Source organism: Mobula birostris, chromosome 2, assembly GCF_030028105.1.
Source record: "Mobula birostris isolate sMobBir1 chromosome 2, sMobBir1.hap1, whole genome shotgun sequence".
NCBI lineage: Eukaryota > Metazoa > Chordata > Chondrichthyes > Myliobatiformes > Myliobatidae > Mobula > Mobula birostris.
The window spans coordinates 29,790,195-29,808,014 of record NC_092371.1 but is presented as its reverse complement, the minus strand read 5'-3'; the positions used below and the strand labels follow the sequence as shown (position 1 = coordinate 29,808,014).

The window sequence follows — 17,820 nt, the reverse complement described above, 5'->3', positions numbered from 1 at the left end:
CTAAAAGGTCTAAAGGTAGTTAAGTTGTCCGGACCAGATGGACTACACTCACGGGTTCTGAAAGAGGTAGCTGAAGAAATTGTGAAGGCAAAAATAATGATCTTTCAATAGTCACTAGATTCTAGCATGGTTTCAGAAGAATGGAAACTTGTAAATGTCATTCCACACTTCAAGAAGAGAGGGAGACAGAAGAAAGGAACTGATAGGCCAGTTAGAATTACCTCAGTGGTTGAGAAGATGTTGGAGTCAATTGTTACAAATGTTTTTTTGGGATACTTGGAGGCAAATGATAAAATAGGCCAAAGTCAGCATTTTTTCCTGAAGGGAAAATCTTGCCTGACAAATCTGTTGAAATTCTTTGACAAAATAGTAAGCAGAAGAATCTGTGGATGTTGTGTACTTTGATTTTCAAAAGGCCATTGACAAGGTGCCACACAAGACTGCAAAACAAGATAAGAGCCCATGGTATTACAGGAAAGATACCGGCATGGATAGAGCATTGGCTGATTGGCATGAGGCAAATTTGGGAATTAAGGGAGCCTTTTCTGATTGGCTGCTGGTGACTAGTGGTGTCCCACAGTGCTCAGTGTTGAGACCACTTCTTTTTATGTTGTATGTCAATGATTTGGATGATGGAATTGATGATTTTGTGGACGATATGAAGATAGGTGGAGGGGCAGGTAGTGCTGAGGAAACAGGGAGGCTGCAGAAGGACTAATATTAAGAGAATGTGCAAAGAAGTGGCAAATGGAATATAGTGTCAGGAAGTGTATGGTCATGAACCTTAGTAGAAAGAAAAGAAGTGCAGGCTATTTACTAAACGGGGAGAAAATTCAAAACTCCGATGTACCAAGGGACATGGGGTCCTCATGCAGAATTCCCTGAAGGCTAATTTGCAGGTCGAATCTGTGGTGAGGAAGGCAAATATAGGTTAGCGTTCAGTTCAAGAGGAGTAGAATATAAAAGCAAAGACATAATGTTGAGGCTTTATAAAGCACTGGTGAGGCCTTGCATGGAGTATTATGAGCAATTTTGGGTCTCTTATCAAAGAAAGGATGTCCTGACATTGGAGAGAATTCAAAGGAGGTTCATGAAAATTATTCTGGTAATGAAAGGCTTATCATATGAGGAGCAATTGATGGTTCTGGTTCTGGGCCTGTACTTGCTGGAGTTTAGAAAAATGAGGGGTGATCTCATGTCAGATGTTTAAAGGCCGAGATAGAGTGGATATGGAGAGAATGTTTCCTATAGTCTAGCACCAGAGGGCACAACTTCAGAACAGAGGGCGTCCATTCAGAAAGGAGATGAGGAGGAATTTCCTACACCAAAGCAACAAGTCTCCAAAAGAGCTTTGCAGCTCCTGTACATACTTCCATCCTCTTGCAGAAATAATGCAAGTTATTGCCAAGACAAAATAGTGGGCTAAAGCTATAGGTCAATGATTTTGTAATGGATGAGTGGGAGTTCATCTGTGTTACTTGAGGTTACAGATGTACAGGCGGTCAAGTTAAACTCGCAAAACACAAAGGCAAAAAAATTTAATGATTAGTCTTCAAGAAGATTTTCAGAGGAGAAAGCTGTTAAATGCTGCAAGACCAACTGTGTACACAAAGCGACAGATTAATCCTAAAATTCAGGTGAAACCAGGAAGCCTGAATTGTGATTGTCTACCATCCCTATTTTCCAATGGATGAAAAGCCTTACAGTCAGCTGTGAAGTCAGACCTGCATTGATCACTTCACTTTAATGATAGTTTACACTTTTTGACTGGCCCTTATTCCATGTTACATTATGTTCTTTACCTTGGCACTAGGAAAACCATGAGTGCTTTCTCTTTTATGATCATGGACACCATAGTGGTACAGCAGTTGCCGATCTCAATCCTGCCATCCTAACAAAAGGCCAAGTGGAACCAAAGCACTTTCAGCAGCAAGGTGGCTCTGTCTTCAAAGGATACCAATGCCCTGAGCCTTTACAAAGGTCATTAGTTTCAAATATAGACACAGACACAAGACATTCTAAAGAAACTGGAAATCTGGGTCAATGCACATAAAATTCTGGAGGAACTCAGCAGGTCAGGCAGCATCTATATAGGTAAACGAACAGTTGATGTTTCAGGCCGAGACTCCTTGCAATATCTAGTAGAATAATAAAAGTGCCCAATAAATGACCCAATAGATGGCACAATATGTCTAGAAGAGGGCTGATGTGTGGTCACGATATTCTCAACAACTAAAATAACTGCCAAATCAAACAGATGATGTAGACAGTCTCTCTGTCACAAATACATCATCCATAAGCCCTATTGAAAAGGGAAAGTAAAGAGACCCTTTTGAAGGGAATCCAGAAAGACACAGATCACTCTATTCATCCGATTCATTTTATTTGTCACATATACATCGAAACATACAGTGAACTGTGTTGTTTGTGTTAACAACCAACACAGCCTAACGATCTACTGGGGGTCATTATTTTAGTGAAGAATCAACTTTAGTCCTTCACTGCTTTAATCCTTCACAATCCATCACAGATGTGACCAGTATTATTCTCTTTGGTGCATGTATCGAAGGCGTGATACTCCGAGACAAGTAAGTATATTTCATTCACTGTTGGGAAAATACGTAATGAATGCTTAGAATATATGCAATAGCTTGATTCTAAGTATTTTCAGAAATTTAAAGTTGTAACAGCTCAAGAAGGCATCTCAAGGGAAGTTAGGCGGGGGGAAAATAATATACCAGCCCTGCCACCAATGCCACTTCCACTGAATAGATAGTAAGTCCTTTTCCACTTCACTCTCCCATTCCCAGTTCATTCCTTCTGACTCCCTTGGCACACGGTGAAGGATCAGGATGGAGTAACACTTCACAGATGTATACACTGTTGGTGTATAAACAAATCACAGACGGGGTTGAGTTTACACTCATTAGGATGGGGTTCTTGATGTTCGTTACTTGCCTGATAGTTCTGTTGGAAAGTACAGTATTTTGGAAGTGTGGTAGCCTATATTAAGAGCTACTTAGCTAATCCCACTCCACTGGTCTTTCTGTATCCTCTGCAAACAGTTTCCAATTCTACTTTGGTGGCTATTTACTGAATCTCTGTCCATGCCAATTCAAGAATGCAGTTTATAATGTATAGTTTTCAAAAGAGGACAAGATTAGTCTCAACTGTTGGTCTTTTACAGACTGTTAGAGCTGTTGACCAACAATTAAACTATTGAATTTACACAATAGGGACAAGTTTAGACCTATGGATTTATCACCAGCATCTTCCAGTGAGGAAGGGGATCTTTTGGAGTGGTTATGAGGTGTAGGTATAGAGAACACAATTAAATCATCCTTGGCTTGTGGACATCACCTGCACGAGCTGGATTTTTTTTTGCCCAAATTTAGTTTCCTGGGGAACTTTGCTGAGGTGATAGATGTTATGCTTGTTAATGTTAGAAGATAATTAGCCAGAATGGTGTGGATCTGGTGACAAACCAATCTGATTGATTCTTCTTTGCCGTTTAAATTTTTTCCTGACCTGGGAAAGTAAGTTTCCCCTCGGTGAGGAATCTCAAACTAATGAGTAATTTATAAGAACAAACGAACAAACTGAAATTTCTTCTCTTAAAGGCTGTAAATCTGGAATTCTCTACCCTAACAGTCTGTGAAGCTGTGGTAATTGAAAATATAAAAAAGAGATGGGCAGGTTTTTGGACTATAGGATTATGGGAATCAGGCAAGTTAATAAAATGAGGCTGAGATTTCTGTTGTTTGCCGCAAGAAAACAGCATCTATCATCAAAGTCCTCCAGCATCCAGGCCATGCCCTCTTCACACTACCACCATCACGCAGGATGGCCAAGGGTCTTGGGTCCCGCACCATCAGATTCAAGAACCCGATAATCATCAGGCTCCAGAATCGACATGGGTAACTTCAATCACCACTCCTCTAAACTGATTCTACAAACTACAGATTCACTTTTAATGAATCTTTACAATTCATGTTCTCAGTACTTTTTTATTTGCAGAGCTTATCTTCTTTTACATATTGGTTGTGTGTCAGTCTTTGTCTGGTTATGTATAGATTTTCAGAAATTCTGTTGTACAGTATTTCTTTTGTGTCTTGCAAATGCGTGCAAGCAAATGAATCTCAATGTAGCATAACTGTCCTTTGATAATAAATTTACTTTGATCTCTAAGATTAGACACAAGCTTATTGAATAGCTGAGCAGACTCACAGGGCCTTTAGGAAGCTCATAGCCTTAATTCCTGTACTTTTAGGTTCTTGAATCAGTTGAATGGCAGCATCTTTGGAAGCTCAGTAAGTGCTGTTACGTCGGAGGCTTCTGCTTAGAGTTCCTCCAGCCCTTACATTTCCTTCCCGATCACACCCCATCTCACAAGAATTGATGGGTGGAAATCAAAGTCTTATCCCTTTCCGTAGGAAGTCAGGGATCAGATTGTATGTTCCTTCTCCCTGCTATGAATACCTCTGACTCACCAGGAAACTGGGTTTATCAGCCAGATGGACTTACAGCTCAGGGAAACTGCACAAACATTTGGTAAATGTCCACAGCAACAGGATGCACAGGACCTCAAGGTTTCTTGAATCTACTTTTACTTACAGCTCTCCACTCACCTACCCTATACCACTGTATGGAAAGCACTCTAAGACCTCTCAGCTGGTCTACGTAAGAAATCTTTTATATTGAATTGTTTTCAGAATTGGGACAATGCAAGCAGAATTGATTGTAAGCTCTAAGGACGTTGGGAGTCAGCCAGTGTGGTTGGATAGTTATTAGACAAACTATGTGGAGAGAGTTGGTTCCTTTCCCCTAAAGGATATTACTGAGGCAGTTCATCTTTTTTATAATTACCCAGCAGATTTCATGGTGAATTTACAAGATTTGTTCAAAGTTTAAAATTCAAAGAAAATGGTATTATCAAAGTAGGTATTCAATATGTCACTATATACAACCCTGAGATTTGTTTTCTTGCAGGCATACTTAATAAATCCAAGAACCATAACAGCATCAATAAAAGACGGCGCCCATCAGGGCGGTCTCCAACCTGATGGCATGAACATCGGCTTCTCTAACTTCCGCTAATGCCCCACCTCCCCCTCGTACCCCACCTGTTATTTATTTTTATACACACATTCATTCTCTCACTCGCCTTTTTCTCCCTCTGTCCCTCTGACTATACCCCTTGCCCATCCTCTGGGTTCCCCCCCCTTTTCTTTCTCCCCGGACCTCCTGTCCCATGATCCTCTCATATCCCCTTTTGCCAATCACCTGTCCAGCTCTTGGCTCCATCCCTCCTCCTCCTGTCTTCTCCTATCATTTTGGATCTCCCCTTCCCCCTCCCACTTTCAAATCTCTTACTAACTCTTCCTTCAGGTAGTCCTGACGAAGGGTCTCGGCCTGAAACGTCGACTGCACCTCTTCCTAGAGATGCTGCCTGGCCTGCTGCGTTCACCAGCAACTTTGATGTGTGTTGATAAAACAACAAATTGTGCAAATACAAAAGAGGAAAAAAAAATCAAATAAATTAGCAATAAATGTTGAGAATGTGAGATGAGGAGTCCCCAAAAGTGAGTCCATAGGTTGTGGGAACAGTTCAATGATGGGGCAAGTGAAATTGAATGAGGTTTTCCCCACTAGTTCAAGGGCCTGATGGTTCAGGGCTAATAACTGTTCCTAACTGTTCCTGGTAGTGTGAGTCTTGAGGATCTTTGGCTTTCTTCTTGATGGCAGCAGTGAGAAGAGAGCATGACCTGGGTGGTGGAGGTCCTTAATGGTGGAGGTAGCTCCATGTACATACTGTAGATGTGCTTAATGGTGGGGAAGGTTTTACCCATGATGAACTGGGCTGTATGCACTACTTCCTGTAGGATTTTCCCTCAAGGGCATTGGTGTTTCCATACCAGGCTGTGACGCAATCACCCAATACAGTCTCCACCACACATCGATAGAAGTTTGTCAGAGTAATAGATGTCATGCCAAATCTTCGCAAACTCCTAAGGAAGTAGAGGTGTTGCTCTACTTTCTTCAGTAATACAGTTTCTCAGTTTGCCTTGACCAGAAATTCAAAGCAAGCTGTTCATCGCCATATTTAATGAGCCATCACTCCTTATCTTTAAAATCTGTTACAAAATGGAATGACAATGGTCAAAGATCTAGTTAATGTAATGATAGAAACATAGGCTTTTTAAATAAAGAGTTAAGATCATTCAAAGACTAAAATATGTGATCTTTATAAAAATCATCTGACCCTTTATTTCAATGAAATCTTTATATATACTTAGGTAGCATTTCTATATCATAAATTCCAAGACATAGACATAGAACCATACAACACTTCAGCCCATTATGCCAACATATTTAAACCTACTCCATGATCAATCTAAACCTTCCATTATTTTACATCCACAAGACACAGAAGCAGAATTAAGCCACCTGGCCCATCGAGTCTGTTCTGCCATTTCATCATGACTGATTTATTATCCCTCTCGACCTGATTTTCCTGCCTTCTCCCCATAATTTTGACATCCTCATTAATCAAGAACCTATGAACCCCTGCTTTAAACGTACAGATGACTAGGCCTCTACAGCTATCTGTGGCAATAAATTCCATAGATTCACCACCATTCTGGCTAAAGAAATTTTTCCTCATCTTTTTCTAAAGGGATATCCTTATATTCTGAGGTTGTGCCCTCTAGTCCTAAACTTCTGCACTGCTGGAAACATCTTCACAATGTCCACTCTATCTAGATCTTTCAATATTCGATAGTTTTCAACTAGAATCCCCTCATCCTTCTAAACTCCAGTGAGTACAGGCCCTGAGCCATCAAACACTCCTCATACATCCTACATAGTCCAATCCTCCAATTTTCCTACATTCACTAGCCTGTCTAAAAGTTTCTTCAAAGTCCCTAACGTATCAGCCTCTACTGCCAACTCCAGTAGTGCATTCCACACACCTGCTACTCTCCCTGTAAAAAATTTACCTCTGACTACTTGACTAACCTTTCCACAACTCACTCCAAACTGATGTCCTCTGGTATTAGACATGGCTGCCCTGGGAAAAGGTGCTGGCTGTCCACTCTCTCTGTGCCTCTCATAATCTTTCACACCTCTATCGAATCACTTCTAACCTTCCTTTACTCCAAACTTTTGTAAAACAGATCAGCTTGAAGGTTTATGAGTGAACATCTCAGAGATGTGATATATTTAATACCTACTTAAATTAGTAACAACTATTTTGTTCCAGTTTTGGTGTCATTTGTTTAGTCTATTTTCAAAGTTCAAAGTAAATTTATTATCAAAGTACATATATGTCACCATATACAACCTTGAGATTCAATTTCTTGCATTCACAATAGGACAGAGGAATCCAATAGAATTAGTGAAACACTACACACAAAGACTGATAAACAACCAATGTGCAAAAGACAAACTGTAAATACAAAAAAAATAATAATAGCAAAATAAATAATACTGAGAACAAGTTGTAGAGTCCTTGAACGTGAGTCCATGGGTTGTGGAATCAGTTCAGACTGAAGAGAATGTAGTTATCCATGCTGGTTCAGAACCTAATGTCTGTAGGGTAATAACTGCTCCTGAAACTGTTGGTGTGGGGCCTAAGGCTCCTTTTTGATGGCATCAGTGAGAAGAGAGCATGTTTGCCAGCACAACTCTGTTACTATTTATGGTTCTGGATGGCACTTTATATAAGGTGACACACGGGCACAGCTGGTTAAAAACTCCAGTGACCTGGGTTCAATCATGAACTTGGGATCTGGCCGTGTAGAGTCTGCACATTCTCTCTGTTTCCTCTAGGTGCTACAGTTTCCTCTCAGTTCCCAGAAATGTGTGGGTTAATTGGCTGCCATAAGTTGCCCCTTGTGTAAGGGAAGAGAGATAGAATGGGAATGTGGGGAGTACAAAATGGCTTCGGGTAGAGTTATCTATTTAATCGAATAGTGGAAACATGGGCTTATTAAATAGTTAAGATCATTCAAAGCTTCCAGGGACTAAAATATGTGATCTTTTTAGCAATCTTCTGACTCTTCAGTTCAATTAATTTTTTATACACATTTAGGTAGCAGTTCCATATCATATACGTCAAGCATGCCAGAACATAGAATATAGAACAGTACAGCACAGTACAAGTCTTTCAGTAAAATCAGATAGTAAATGAGTGCTTGATGATCAGAGAAGACTTGTTTCTATGCTGTATCACTATGATTCTGCTTAAAGCCAGAAAGAATTCATCCTAGTTTGCACTCGTGGAACCTGCCCAATTTTACTTCCACTTCTCTGCATCTTCCAGCTTATTTTGAAGGCAAAGACCACAAGCAGTCCCTCTGTCATTGTACTTTCTGTCAACTGCAACAGGGACATGTGTGGTTCAAATGCAGGTCAACCTCTGTGCTTGCCAACCACATTAAGTAATGGGGAAGAGGTTATTCATTGTATCTTAGCTCATTCATTTAGAAAGAATCTGTCAAGTCAAATACAGCATCAATCCTTTTGTCTATTTAACACTGCCCTCAGTGAAGCAGAAATTTCATGATACTGGCTATTCGGCCCATTTATCAGTGCTGTTTTATATTCTCCATACTATCACTCAATTCCCATAGCCCTCTATTCCCCTGCAGATAAATTTCTTTAACTAGAGGGCGGTGAATTTGTGGAATTTCTTACCACAGGCATCTGTGGAGGCCAGGTCGTTGGATGTATTTAAGGCCGAGATTGATAGGTTATAGGTTGGACATGACATCAAAGGTTACGGGGAGAAGGGAGGAGTGGGGCCAACGAGGGGTGAAGAGAATCAGCCATGATTGATTGGTGGACAGACTCGATGGGCCAAATGGCCTAATTCTGCTCCCATGTCTTATGGTCTTATTTACAGGTATAATTCTTTATTTACTGATTCCAGATAGCATGCATATAATGGGCAACAATTGTGAATTAAATCCATATAAAATTCAACATCAATTGTGAATAGAAACATACTAAATCTCCATCTCTGCTATCTATTGTTAAGAGTTTATATATTTATCTTCTCAATACTTTACTGCACATCAAAAGCACTTCTTTGGCTATCCAGCTCTTTCTGACATCTTGTAAGGGATATGAATGGCAGTTTACCAATGCAATTCATTTCCTTATAATTCTCTTTACTGACTCACAAGTTATTCACCTGCTTTCAATGTTGCCATGCGCAGGTTTATCTAGACTGACTTTTCAACTCAGTTGTTTGGTGCTGGTGTTTAAATTCACACTTTTCTACACTGTGTCAAGATCTTGAATGTCTCTTTGGTGTCTTGGTGTCAGGAACTGAGCAGAGTCCTCCAAGTGTGCCCTTTCACCTTTCATCTGAATTTGCTTCTTGCTTCTTGCTTCTGGCCACGGCACCACAGCTGCACTCATCCAATGGTCAGTCCAGATTTTGGGAGGAGTAATTGATATCTGAACAGCCCGGCAGGAAGAACAGTGCTTAAAATCTCATTTCTGAGCATCCTGTTTTTTATCCCCTTAAATGGGAAATAAATTATCTTTTCAGCAATGTTACCTGCTTGGATGCTTCAGTTTCTGTGAGAATACACTTATCTCAAGATCCACTTTATGGAACAGCCTTACGTAATTACAAAGACACAACAATTCCAAAAGCAATTTTGACCAGGGCTCACTCTTCACCCATGCAGATTTTGTCATCAAGCCACAACAGGGATTCACCCATCTGTATTTACCTTCTTGGGTTCCCCCTAGAAGACATTTGATGGGCCTGCCATGTAGAAGTAAGCAAACTGGAATGATGTACAAAACATCTTTCAGTGTCTCTAAAGAGAAAGGCACATTCCCATTTCATTTTGGTCCTCACTTCAGAAATATAAAATAAAACTAAATTTTGCATTTGATGGACTTGCCTAGTAAGAGTACACAGAGTGAGGAGAGATGAGGTAATGAAAATCTACTGTCAGATACAATTTCTACTTGTGTTCACACTGTTCAATCTATGTGTGATATATGTTCCAATGCATAGGCTAGTCACACTTCTACAAAAGGCCCGAATCTGCCACCAAAACATCTTTAGCTGCTTTCAGCTGAATCATTCACCAATGATTACAGAACCCTCACTGTTATTCACAACTCTTCATGGTGTCTATACAGCATTCAAGTCTGAGATGAGAAGTTTCAAATAACATTGATGACAATGTTCATGTCAAAGCAGAGAGTCTAACCATTTTCCCTTGACATTCAGTTGCCAGCACCCACCACATCAGCACCTATTGTGGAGGAGGAGGAGGAGACATTCGTGATTGATTGTTATTGACCGGAAATGTCACTCACCAGACTGATCAGAGTCGAAGCATTCTTCTCTGAGTGACTATGTTCCTGAATTCCCAAAGCATTTCCAGTTTCTGTTGAACATATCAATAGATTAATGGGGTATCCCAATGGACTGGGTGCATGAAGTTCTAACAACACGCAAGAAGATAAATACCTTTCAAGAACAAGGCAGCTTGCTTGATTGATACACAGTCCTCCCTCTTAGCTCTTCCATCCACGACCAATACTCTGAAGATGATCTCTGCGCCATCTACAAAATGCCTTGGATAGACTTCCCAAATAAGAGTAGAATTCACATCCTCTACCACCAAGAAGGGCATCAGGACCTGGGTATCCAATCATCTGCAAGACCATCTTTGAACCAGACTTAGGAGAATATGCCAATAATTCTTCATCCAAATCCTAGCAATTCCAACTCAAAAACCAAAACTGACTAAGAGGTACTGCATAGTTTAAGGAAGATCCCCATCATCCCAAGAGCAAACAGCACGGGAAAAAAAATGCTTGTCATCAAACAAATTTCCACAGATGCACTGTTGGAAGTGTCCTAATGGAAATGATCGCATAACACACTCATATTTCAGCGAATTTCTTGAGAAAATATTAAATAATACAAGATGAAAACTGAATAATGTACAAACAGTCCAGCATCATTTGTAAAGAGAAAGGCACGTTCATTGTAGCACGCTTCTGAAATATAAGATAAACTCAAATTGCGTATTTGTAATGGACAATTTTAGTTTACATTTTATACTTCAGAAGTGGGTGACAAAGTGAGAGATGAATTGTAACTATGAATGGACTACTTCAACAAGAGATGTTATTAACTGTAATTATATTTTTCAGGTTAAAGCATTTTTATAGTAAGTCATATACAACCGAATTTGTGTTAAACCACTTTGTAAACAGTAGTGTTTGTTTTTTCCAGATTTGGAGAAGCTGTGAACGGAAATCTTGTAATTGGAACGTTGTCCTGGCCAAACCCTTGGGTCATTGTGATTGGCTCATTCTTCTCAACATGTGGTGCTGGTCTTCAGAGCCTAACAGGTGCCCCTCGGCTCTTACAGGCCATCTCTCGAGATGGGATCGTGCCCTTCCTAAGGGTATGTATGGGCTGCCTTAGTTGTTCTCCTGAGAGGAAAAGGAGGGTGATGCTGGAGGCTGCAAAACAATGTGCTGTGTTGGTTTTGTGAAAAAATGTACTGTGCACACTGATGATTCCTGTCATGGGGATTTGAGATACTGGATGTCGGACCTTAGATAAAGAGATGGGAAATCACATACAGATTTAAACATGATGAGGCACATCCCATTATCAGCTGTACATCATATTTTCCATGGGAGGGCATCTGATGATGATACTCGGTTTGGAATATTGCAGGGAAACTTGGGCCGCACTTCTTGGGCATCACTTGTGGAGCATTTCCAGTGCAACACAGCTTGTCTCCTGAAGTGCCATATTGGGAAGGTTTCTAAGGAGGTAAAATGTTCAGAGCTCTGTTTCCCACACAGTTATTCCCCTAACACATTCCTCATCTCAAGGAGATTTTCCAGTCATTGATCTGGGGTCTGGTTGGCCTCACAATTCCAACAGAATTGCACCACCCCATCACCAGGAACCTCCTCGGCTCTGCCTCCCCATCCTCTTTCAACACCTTGACTCCTCTGCACTCAGCAACCTCTCACCTCTTCCTCAAGCCTAACCCAGACACAGGTGTCTAGAGAAAACCTTTCTCTTTCCTGGCTGGCCACTCACAACCTAACACATGTGCGTGCATTAAAAGTACACAACACAAACACAGATTGATTTATTTATTACATGTACATCAAAGCATACACTCAGTGACCACTTTATTAGGTACCGCCTGTACTTAATAAAGTGGGCACTGAGTGTATGGTCAAGGTCTTCTGCCGCTGTAGCCAATCTGGTTCAAGTTTTGAGGCCCTGTGCATTCAGAGAAGCTTCTGCGCACCACTGATGTAATGTACGGTTATCTGATTTACTGTCAGCTTGAACCAGTCTGGCCATTCTCCTCTGACCTCTCTTAGTAACACAGAACTGCTGCTCACTGGATTAATTTTGTGGTTGTTTACACCATTCTCTGTAAACTCTAGAGACTGTTGGACGTGAAGATCCCAGGAGATCAGCAGTTTCTGAGATTCTCAAACCACTGGATCTGGCATGAACAATCATTTCACCGTCAAAGTCATTAGATCACATTTCTTCCCCATTCTGAAGTTTGGTCTGAATGTAAACAGAACCTCTTGACCATGTCAGCATACTTTTATGCATTGAGTTGCTGCCACCTGATTGGCTGATTAGATATTTGCATTGATGAGCAGATGTACCTAATAAAGTGGCTACTGGGTGTACAGTGAAATCCATAATTTCGTTAACAACCAATACACCGAGGAATGTGCTGGGAGCAGCCCTGAAATGTCGCCACATATTCCAACACCAACATATCATGCCACAGTGCTCGGCAGAACAACGCTGAATACAACAAGCAACAAAACAACAGTAGCGAAACAAACCCCTTACTTCGCTCCACACAAACGGTCAGACGGGACAGGGTCCCTAGCCTAGTCTGAAGACTTCAGCCATCGCGCTATGACTTGCAGACAACCGATCGCCTTTCGGGACCCGATCTGCGTTATTGACCCCCAGACCAGTGGATGACGGGACACTGAACTCCGGGCTCGAACTCCTGCCTCCTCCTACCACGGACTCCTGCTTGTTGGCCTTTGAGCGTGGAGCGGAGGCCCGGACTGCGCATATCCTTCGCCACCCTTCCACGACGCTAGCCTTCGAACTCGGAGCACAGAGCGGAATCTCTAACTCCCCACGTCACTGTTCCTAAACCCTAACCCGACCCCTAACTCAGTCCCCAAGACCTTTCCTGTGAACTTAAAAAGCACAGAGACGTACAAAAACACACGAGCTTATACTGTACGCTGTCTCGTTAAAAGCACAGGTTCTGGGTCATACTTAATGAGACAGGAAGACACCAACACCAATTATCTACTTAGAACTACTAAACCACATTTATTAGGACAGAACAGAGCAAACATTAAAATACTTACCTAGGTATGCGCGGGCCCCTCTCACTACAACACTCGCCCCGCCCCTCCCCCATTCTGCCTACACAGACACACAGTGCTGGAGGAACTCAGCAGGCCAGGCAGCATCTATGGGGGAAAAAAGCACCGTCGATTTTTCGGGCCGAAACCCTTCGGCAGGACTGGGAAAAAAAAGCTGAGGAGTAGATTTAAAAGGGAAGGGGAGGGAGAGAGCTGACCGGTGAAACCTGGAGGAGGAGGGATGAAGTAAAGAGCTGGGAAGTTGATTGGTGAAAGAAACAGAAGGCCATGGAAGAATGAAAAAGGGGGGGGGAACGCCAGAGCTAGTCCATGGGTGGGTGATAAGGTGAGTCCAAGGAGATAAAGTGAGGGAGTGGAAAGAGGGTTGGAAGTAGAGAAGGGGTGGGGGCCATTAGCGGAAGTTAGAGAAATCTATGTTCCTGCCATCAGGTTGGAGGCTATCCAGACGGAATATAAGGTTTTGTTCCTCCAGCCTCAGTGTGGCCTCAGCACGACAGTCGAGGAGGGCATGGATGGAGATATCGGGATGGGAATAGGAAGTGGAATTAAAACGGGTGGCCACTGGGAGATTCCACTTCTTCTGGGGGACAGAGCATACATGCTCGGCGAACCGGTCTCCCAATCTACGTCGGGTCTCACCGATGTACAGGAGGTCACACCGGGAGCACCGAACACAGTATATAACCCCAACAGACTCACAGGTGAAGTTTCACCTCACCTGGAAGGATTGTTTGGCCCTGAATGGTAGTGAGGGAGGAGGTGTAGGGGCAGGTGTAGCACTTGTTGCGCTTGCAGGGATAAGTGCCGGGAGAGAGATCAGTGAAGAGGACAGGGGAGACGCGTAGGGAGCGATCTCTGCAGAAAGCAGAAAGTGGGGGGATCCGCGGAGCTGTTTACAACCCGCCGACAGCGAAGCCCCGATTAAAAAATAACTCCAAGCCCCCCGAACATTCTATTTTATACCCTTTCCATGATATGAAATGCTGCAGTAAATGGACCAGTCTCAAACCACTAAATCAATCATCTCCTGTCACCACCCTTCGCGAGTCCCACCTGCGTTCAACTACCGTCCTGCTGTTCCCACAGTATGCATTTTCATGCTGTAATAGTAATCAACACTCCTGCAGACAGCTCTGTAATCTCAAGGCCACAGCGGTGGTGAGATATTCAACAAACAGGAAGATTAACCCTTTACAACACCTTCCACTCCTCGAATGTTGCCATCCAGTTACATCCGTCCCGCAGGCATCAAATCAAGCCCCGCGAATGCCCCGCCATATTACCAGCAAATCGCAAAACTACTAGACATAAAAGCAACACACATAAAAGTTGCTGGTGAACGCAGAAGGCCAGGCAGCATCTCTCCCACTCAGGTTGGAAGAACAACACCTTATATTCCGTCTGGGTAGCCTCCAAACTGATGGCATGAACATTGACTTCTCTACCTTCTGCTAATGCCCCACCTCCCCCTTGTATCCTGTCCGTTATTTATTTATATACACACATTCTTCTTCTCTCTCTCCTTTTTCTCCCTCTGTCCCTCTGACTATACCCCTTGCCCATCCTCTGGGTCCCCCCCCTTTTCTTTCTCCCTAGGCCTCCTGTCCCATGATCCTCTCATATCCCGTTTGCTAATCACCTGACCAGCTCTTGGCTCTATCCTTCCCCCCTCCTGTCTTCTCCTATCATTTCGGATCTCCCCCTCCTCCCACTTTCAAATCTCTTACTAACTCTTCCTTCAGTTAGTCCTGACGAAGGGTCTCGGCCTGAAACATCGACTGTACCTCTTCCTAGAGATGCTGCCTGGCCTGCTGCGTTCACCAGCAACTTTTATGTGTGTTGCTTGAAATTCCGGCATCTGCAGATTTCCTCGTGTTTGCAAACATAAGAGCAAAGTGGCTGTAGTAACACCCTGTGCACTACGGTGGCGCATCAGCCTTCTGGCGCTCCAAAGGGCTACCAACTCCCTTCCGGGCTGTAACATAGAACTCATCTCCTATCTCATGTCTCTCATCTATCGGCCGTTGGATGTGGGCCAAATCTATAATATTCTCTATCTCATCAGGGATTATACTGTATATACAGCACTCCTGGCCTACAATGGCGCAGGTATCTCCTTCCTTTGTTAGGATATAATCTAGTGTCATTTTATTCCGTCCGAGGCCCCTCCCTTGATAACTATGTGAAAGCTGTCATCCAGAACCGATCGGCCTCCGTGATGCCCCTGTTTTGACTCGTACGTCGGGTGATCGGGCAGACCATCAATGTGATATACATACGGCACGACATGCCCCAGGTAGTTACAGCCAGAACAGCCCGTGGGAAGCCAAGGGTAACTCCCCGGGAGCTGCACACCCAATATGTGCCATTCAACGTGGGAAACAAACCTGCCTCGAAAATAGTATGTCCCCAGTAGCACTGCACTGCACTACTTCGCATTGGAACCGACCCATCATAACGGCAATGGCAATTACTCTCGGATCACGGTACTACATTCAACATCGGTACATTAGTCTTACCCTAATCATATGCCGGTACACACCATCCCTTAAACAGACCCCGTTTACAGTCCCATCACCAGACAAGTTCATGACGGGTTCACTCCATGCCCAGTATCCGGCGTCACTGTGAGGGACGGGGAGCAGTTGCTCCCGGATTCTGATGCACTCATCGTGAGTGTGTCGGAATCTGAGGACAAACGCAACACTTCGATACGTTCAGACGATAAGCATAATTCGTACGACATTCTGAGAAAGGTATTAGTCGAGATCACCGTCGCTGTTGTAACGAGGAGCAGCAGCAATGTCATGGCCATTTCTGCAATGTAGGGAAGGACACTATCACTCCCTTTTAGTTAATCATTGTGTGTTCAGACAGAGCATTCCCTGTGTTCCCAGCTCCACCCAACGCGCATTGCCTGGCTCCCGAGCCACCATCTACCCCATCTCCGGCGGCCCCACTCTACTTTGAGGTGGGGGAGGAGTCAGACACTCGGGACAGCGGGACCCTCCCTGAACTGCAGGTCTGGAGTCCAAGTTGTCCACTTGCCAAATCCGGCCTGCCCCCCGTACTTCTCCAGGTTCGTCCCCAGGAGCCCAACAACCAACCCCTTGGCTTCACCTGCTCGCATGCTGAAAAATATTACTGCCGCTGTCTTAGCCTCATCACATATCAGCGCCAACCCTCATTTTCTTACTCTTTCTGACCCCAGATGCCCACTCTTCTGATGTGCCCACACGGCCAAGCGACCCCGATCTCCTCTGTAGTCACCATGGTGGTCATTATCTGAGCAGCTCTTTCAACTGCAGTGTTGTGTGCCGTCTCCTTTGTGTCGTGAGAACTGTGAGCACCTAGATGGTGTACATTTCTCTTTCCCTTATGTACCGCAATAGGTACGTAAGGACCCAGGTCTCCCAGCTGGGAAAGGGTGACTGAGCAGCGCCCGGAGTGCTCGTCACACCCCTGCAGAAGCGGGCGGGAGATCGCCACCCGCTGCTACTGGCCTCGGAGAGATTTCTCCAACGCTTCAAGAGAGGGGTAGAAGGAGGGATCCTTCGCCCCATTGGTTGAGAAATCAGCTAAGTTCCCCACTCTTCCCCGCAACTCCTCTTCCTCCTTATTTTGACGATGGAATTTACTTAAAGCTTACAAAGCAGTGGTGGGTATCCCATCTATCCGCTTCTCCGGGATGCCTGCTTTGAGCAGGGCCAAAAATATCTCCCTATGGGTCAGACGGGATGCCCCTCCGTTCTGCGTTTCTATCTTCCTCACCTGGCTATGAGCCCCGTCTACACGTTCCAACCTCTCCAAGAACCGTAAAGCCAAACCTACTGTCCTCCCTTCCACTGACCCTAAAAAGAGGCAGATAGGGGAGTAGCCGTTTTTACCATGATGGAGGTGAACTTTCGATCCTCCAGCGGGCCATCCCCGCCCTCATAAATCCCAGTGATCAGGGCCCACTGACGGAGAGCCTTAGTCCCCTCCTCCGCTGTGATCGACTCTTCTCGAGAGTTTAAATCCCTCTCTTGGGGGGGGGGTGCTTGACCTTTACCGCGGCCGTTACCCTGTCCCACAAAGACCTTTCCTCCCCGACCGTCCCCCGTGAACTGATGACAATCTTCCCAGGGCAGCCATTTCCCAGATGGACAAAGTGACTCCACCACCCGCCGCGTCACATATCCTTAACAATTACACTGGGTAATGGTTCCCTCGATTTCTGTCTGTACCGATCCCCCAGCTCCACCTCTTCCCTGGAGCAGTAGCCTTTAGTCATCGCCGAGGTGGGCACCATTTTGGGTCTCCACTCAGATATTCCCAACCTTTTTTATGTCAATGACCAATATCATTAAGCAAGGGGGCCGTGGACCACAG

At 43.8% G+C, this 17,820-nt stretch overlaps 1 protein-coding gene across 1 annotated transcript in view; it reads left to right on the top strand.

Annotated features, from left to right (window-relative positions):
- LOC140210509 (solute carrier family 12 member 5-like) overlaps positions 1 to 17,820 on the top strand; it is a 347,453-nt gene that overhangs the window by 267,136 nt on the left and 62,497 nt on the right. Inside the window, exons 11-12 of the mRNA XM_072279513.1 lie at positions 2,531 to 2,588; positions 11,276 to 11,450. Of these exons, the coding sequence (XP_072135614.1) occupies positions 2,531 to 2,588; positions 11,276 to 11,450 (233 nt within the window). The remainder of the gene's footprint in view (positions 1 to 2,530; positions 2,589 to 11,275; positions 11,451 to 17,820) is intronic.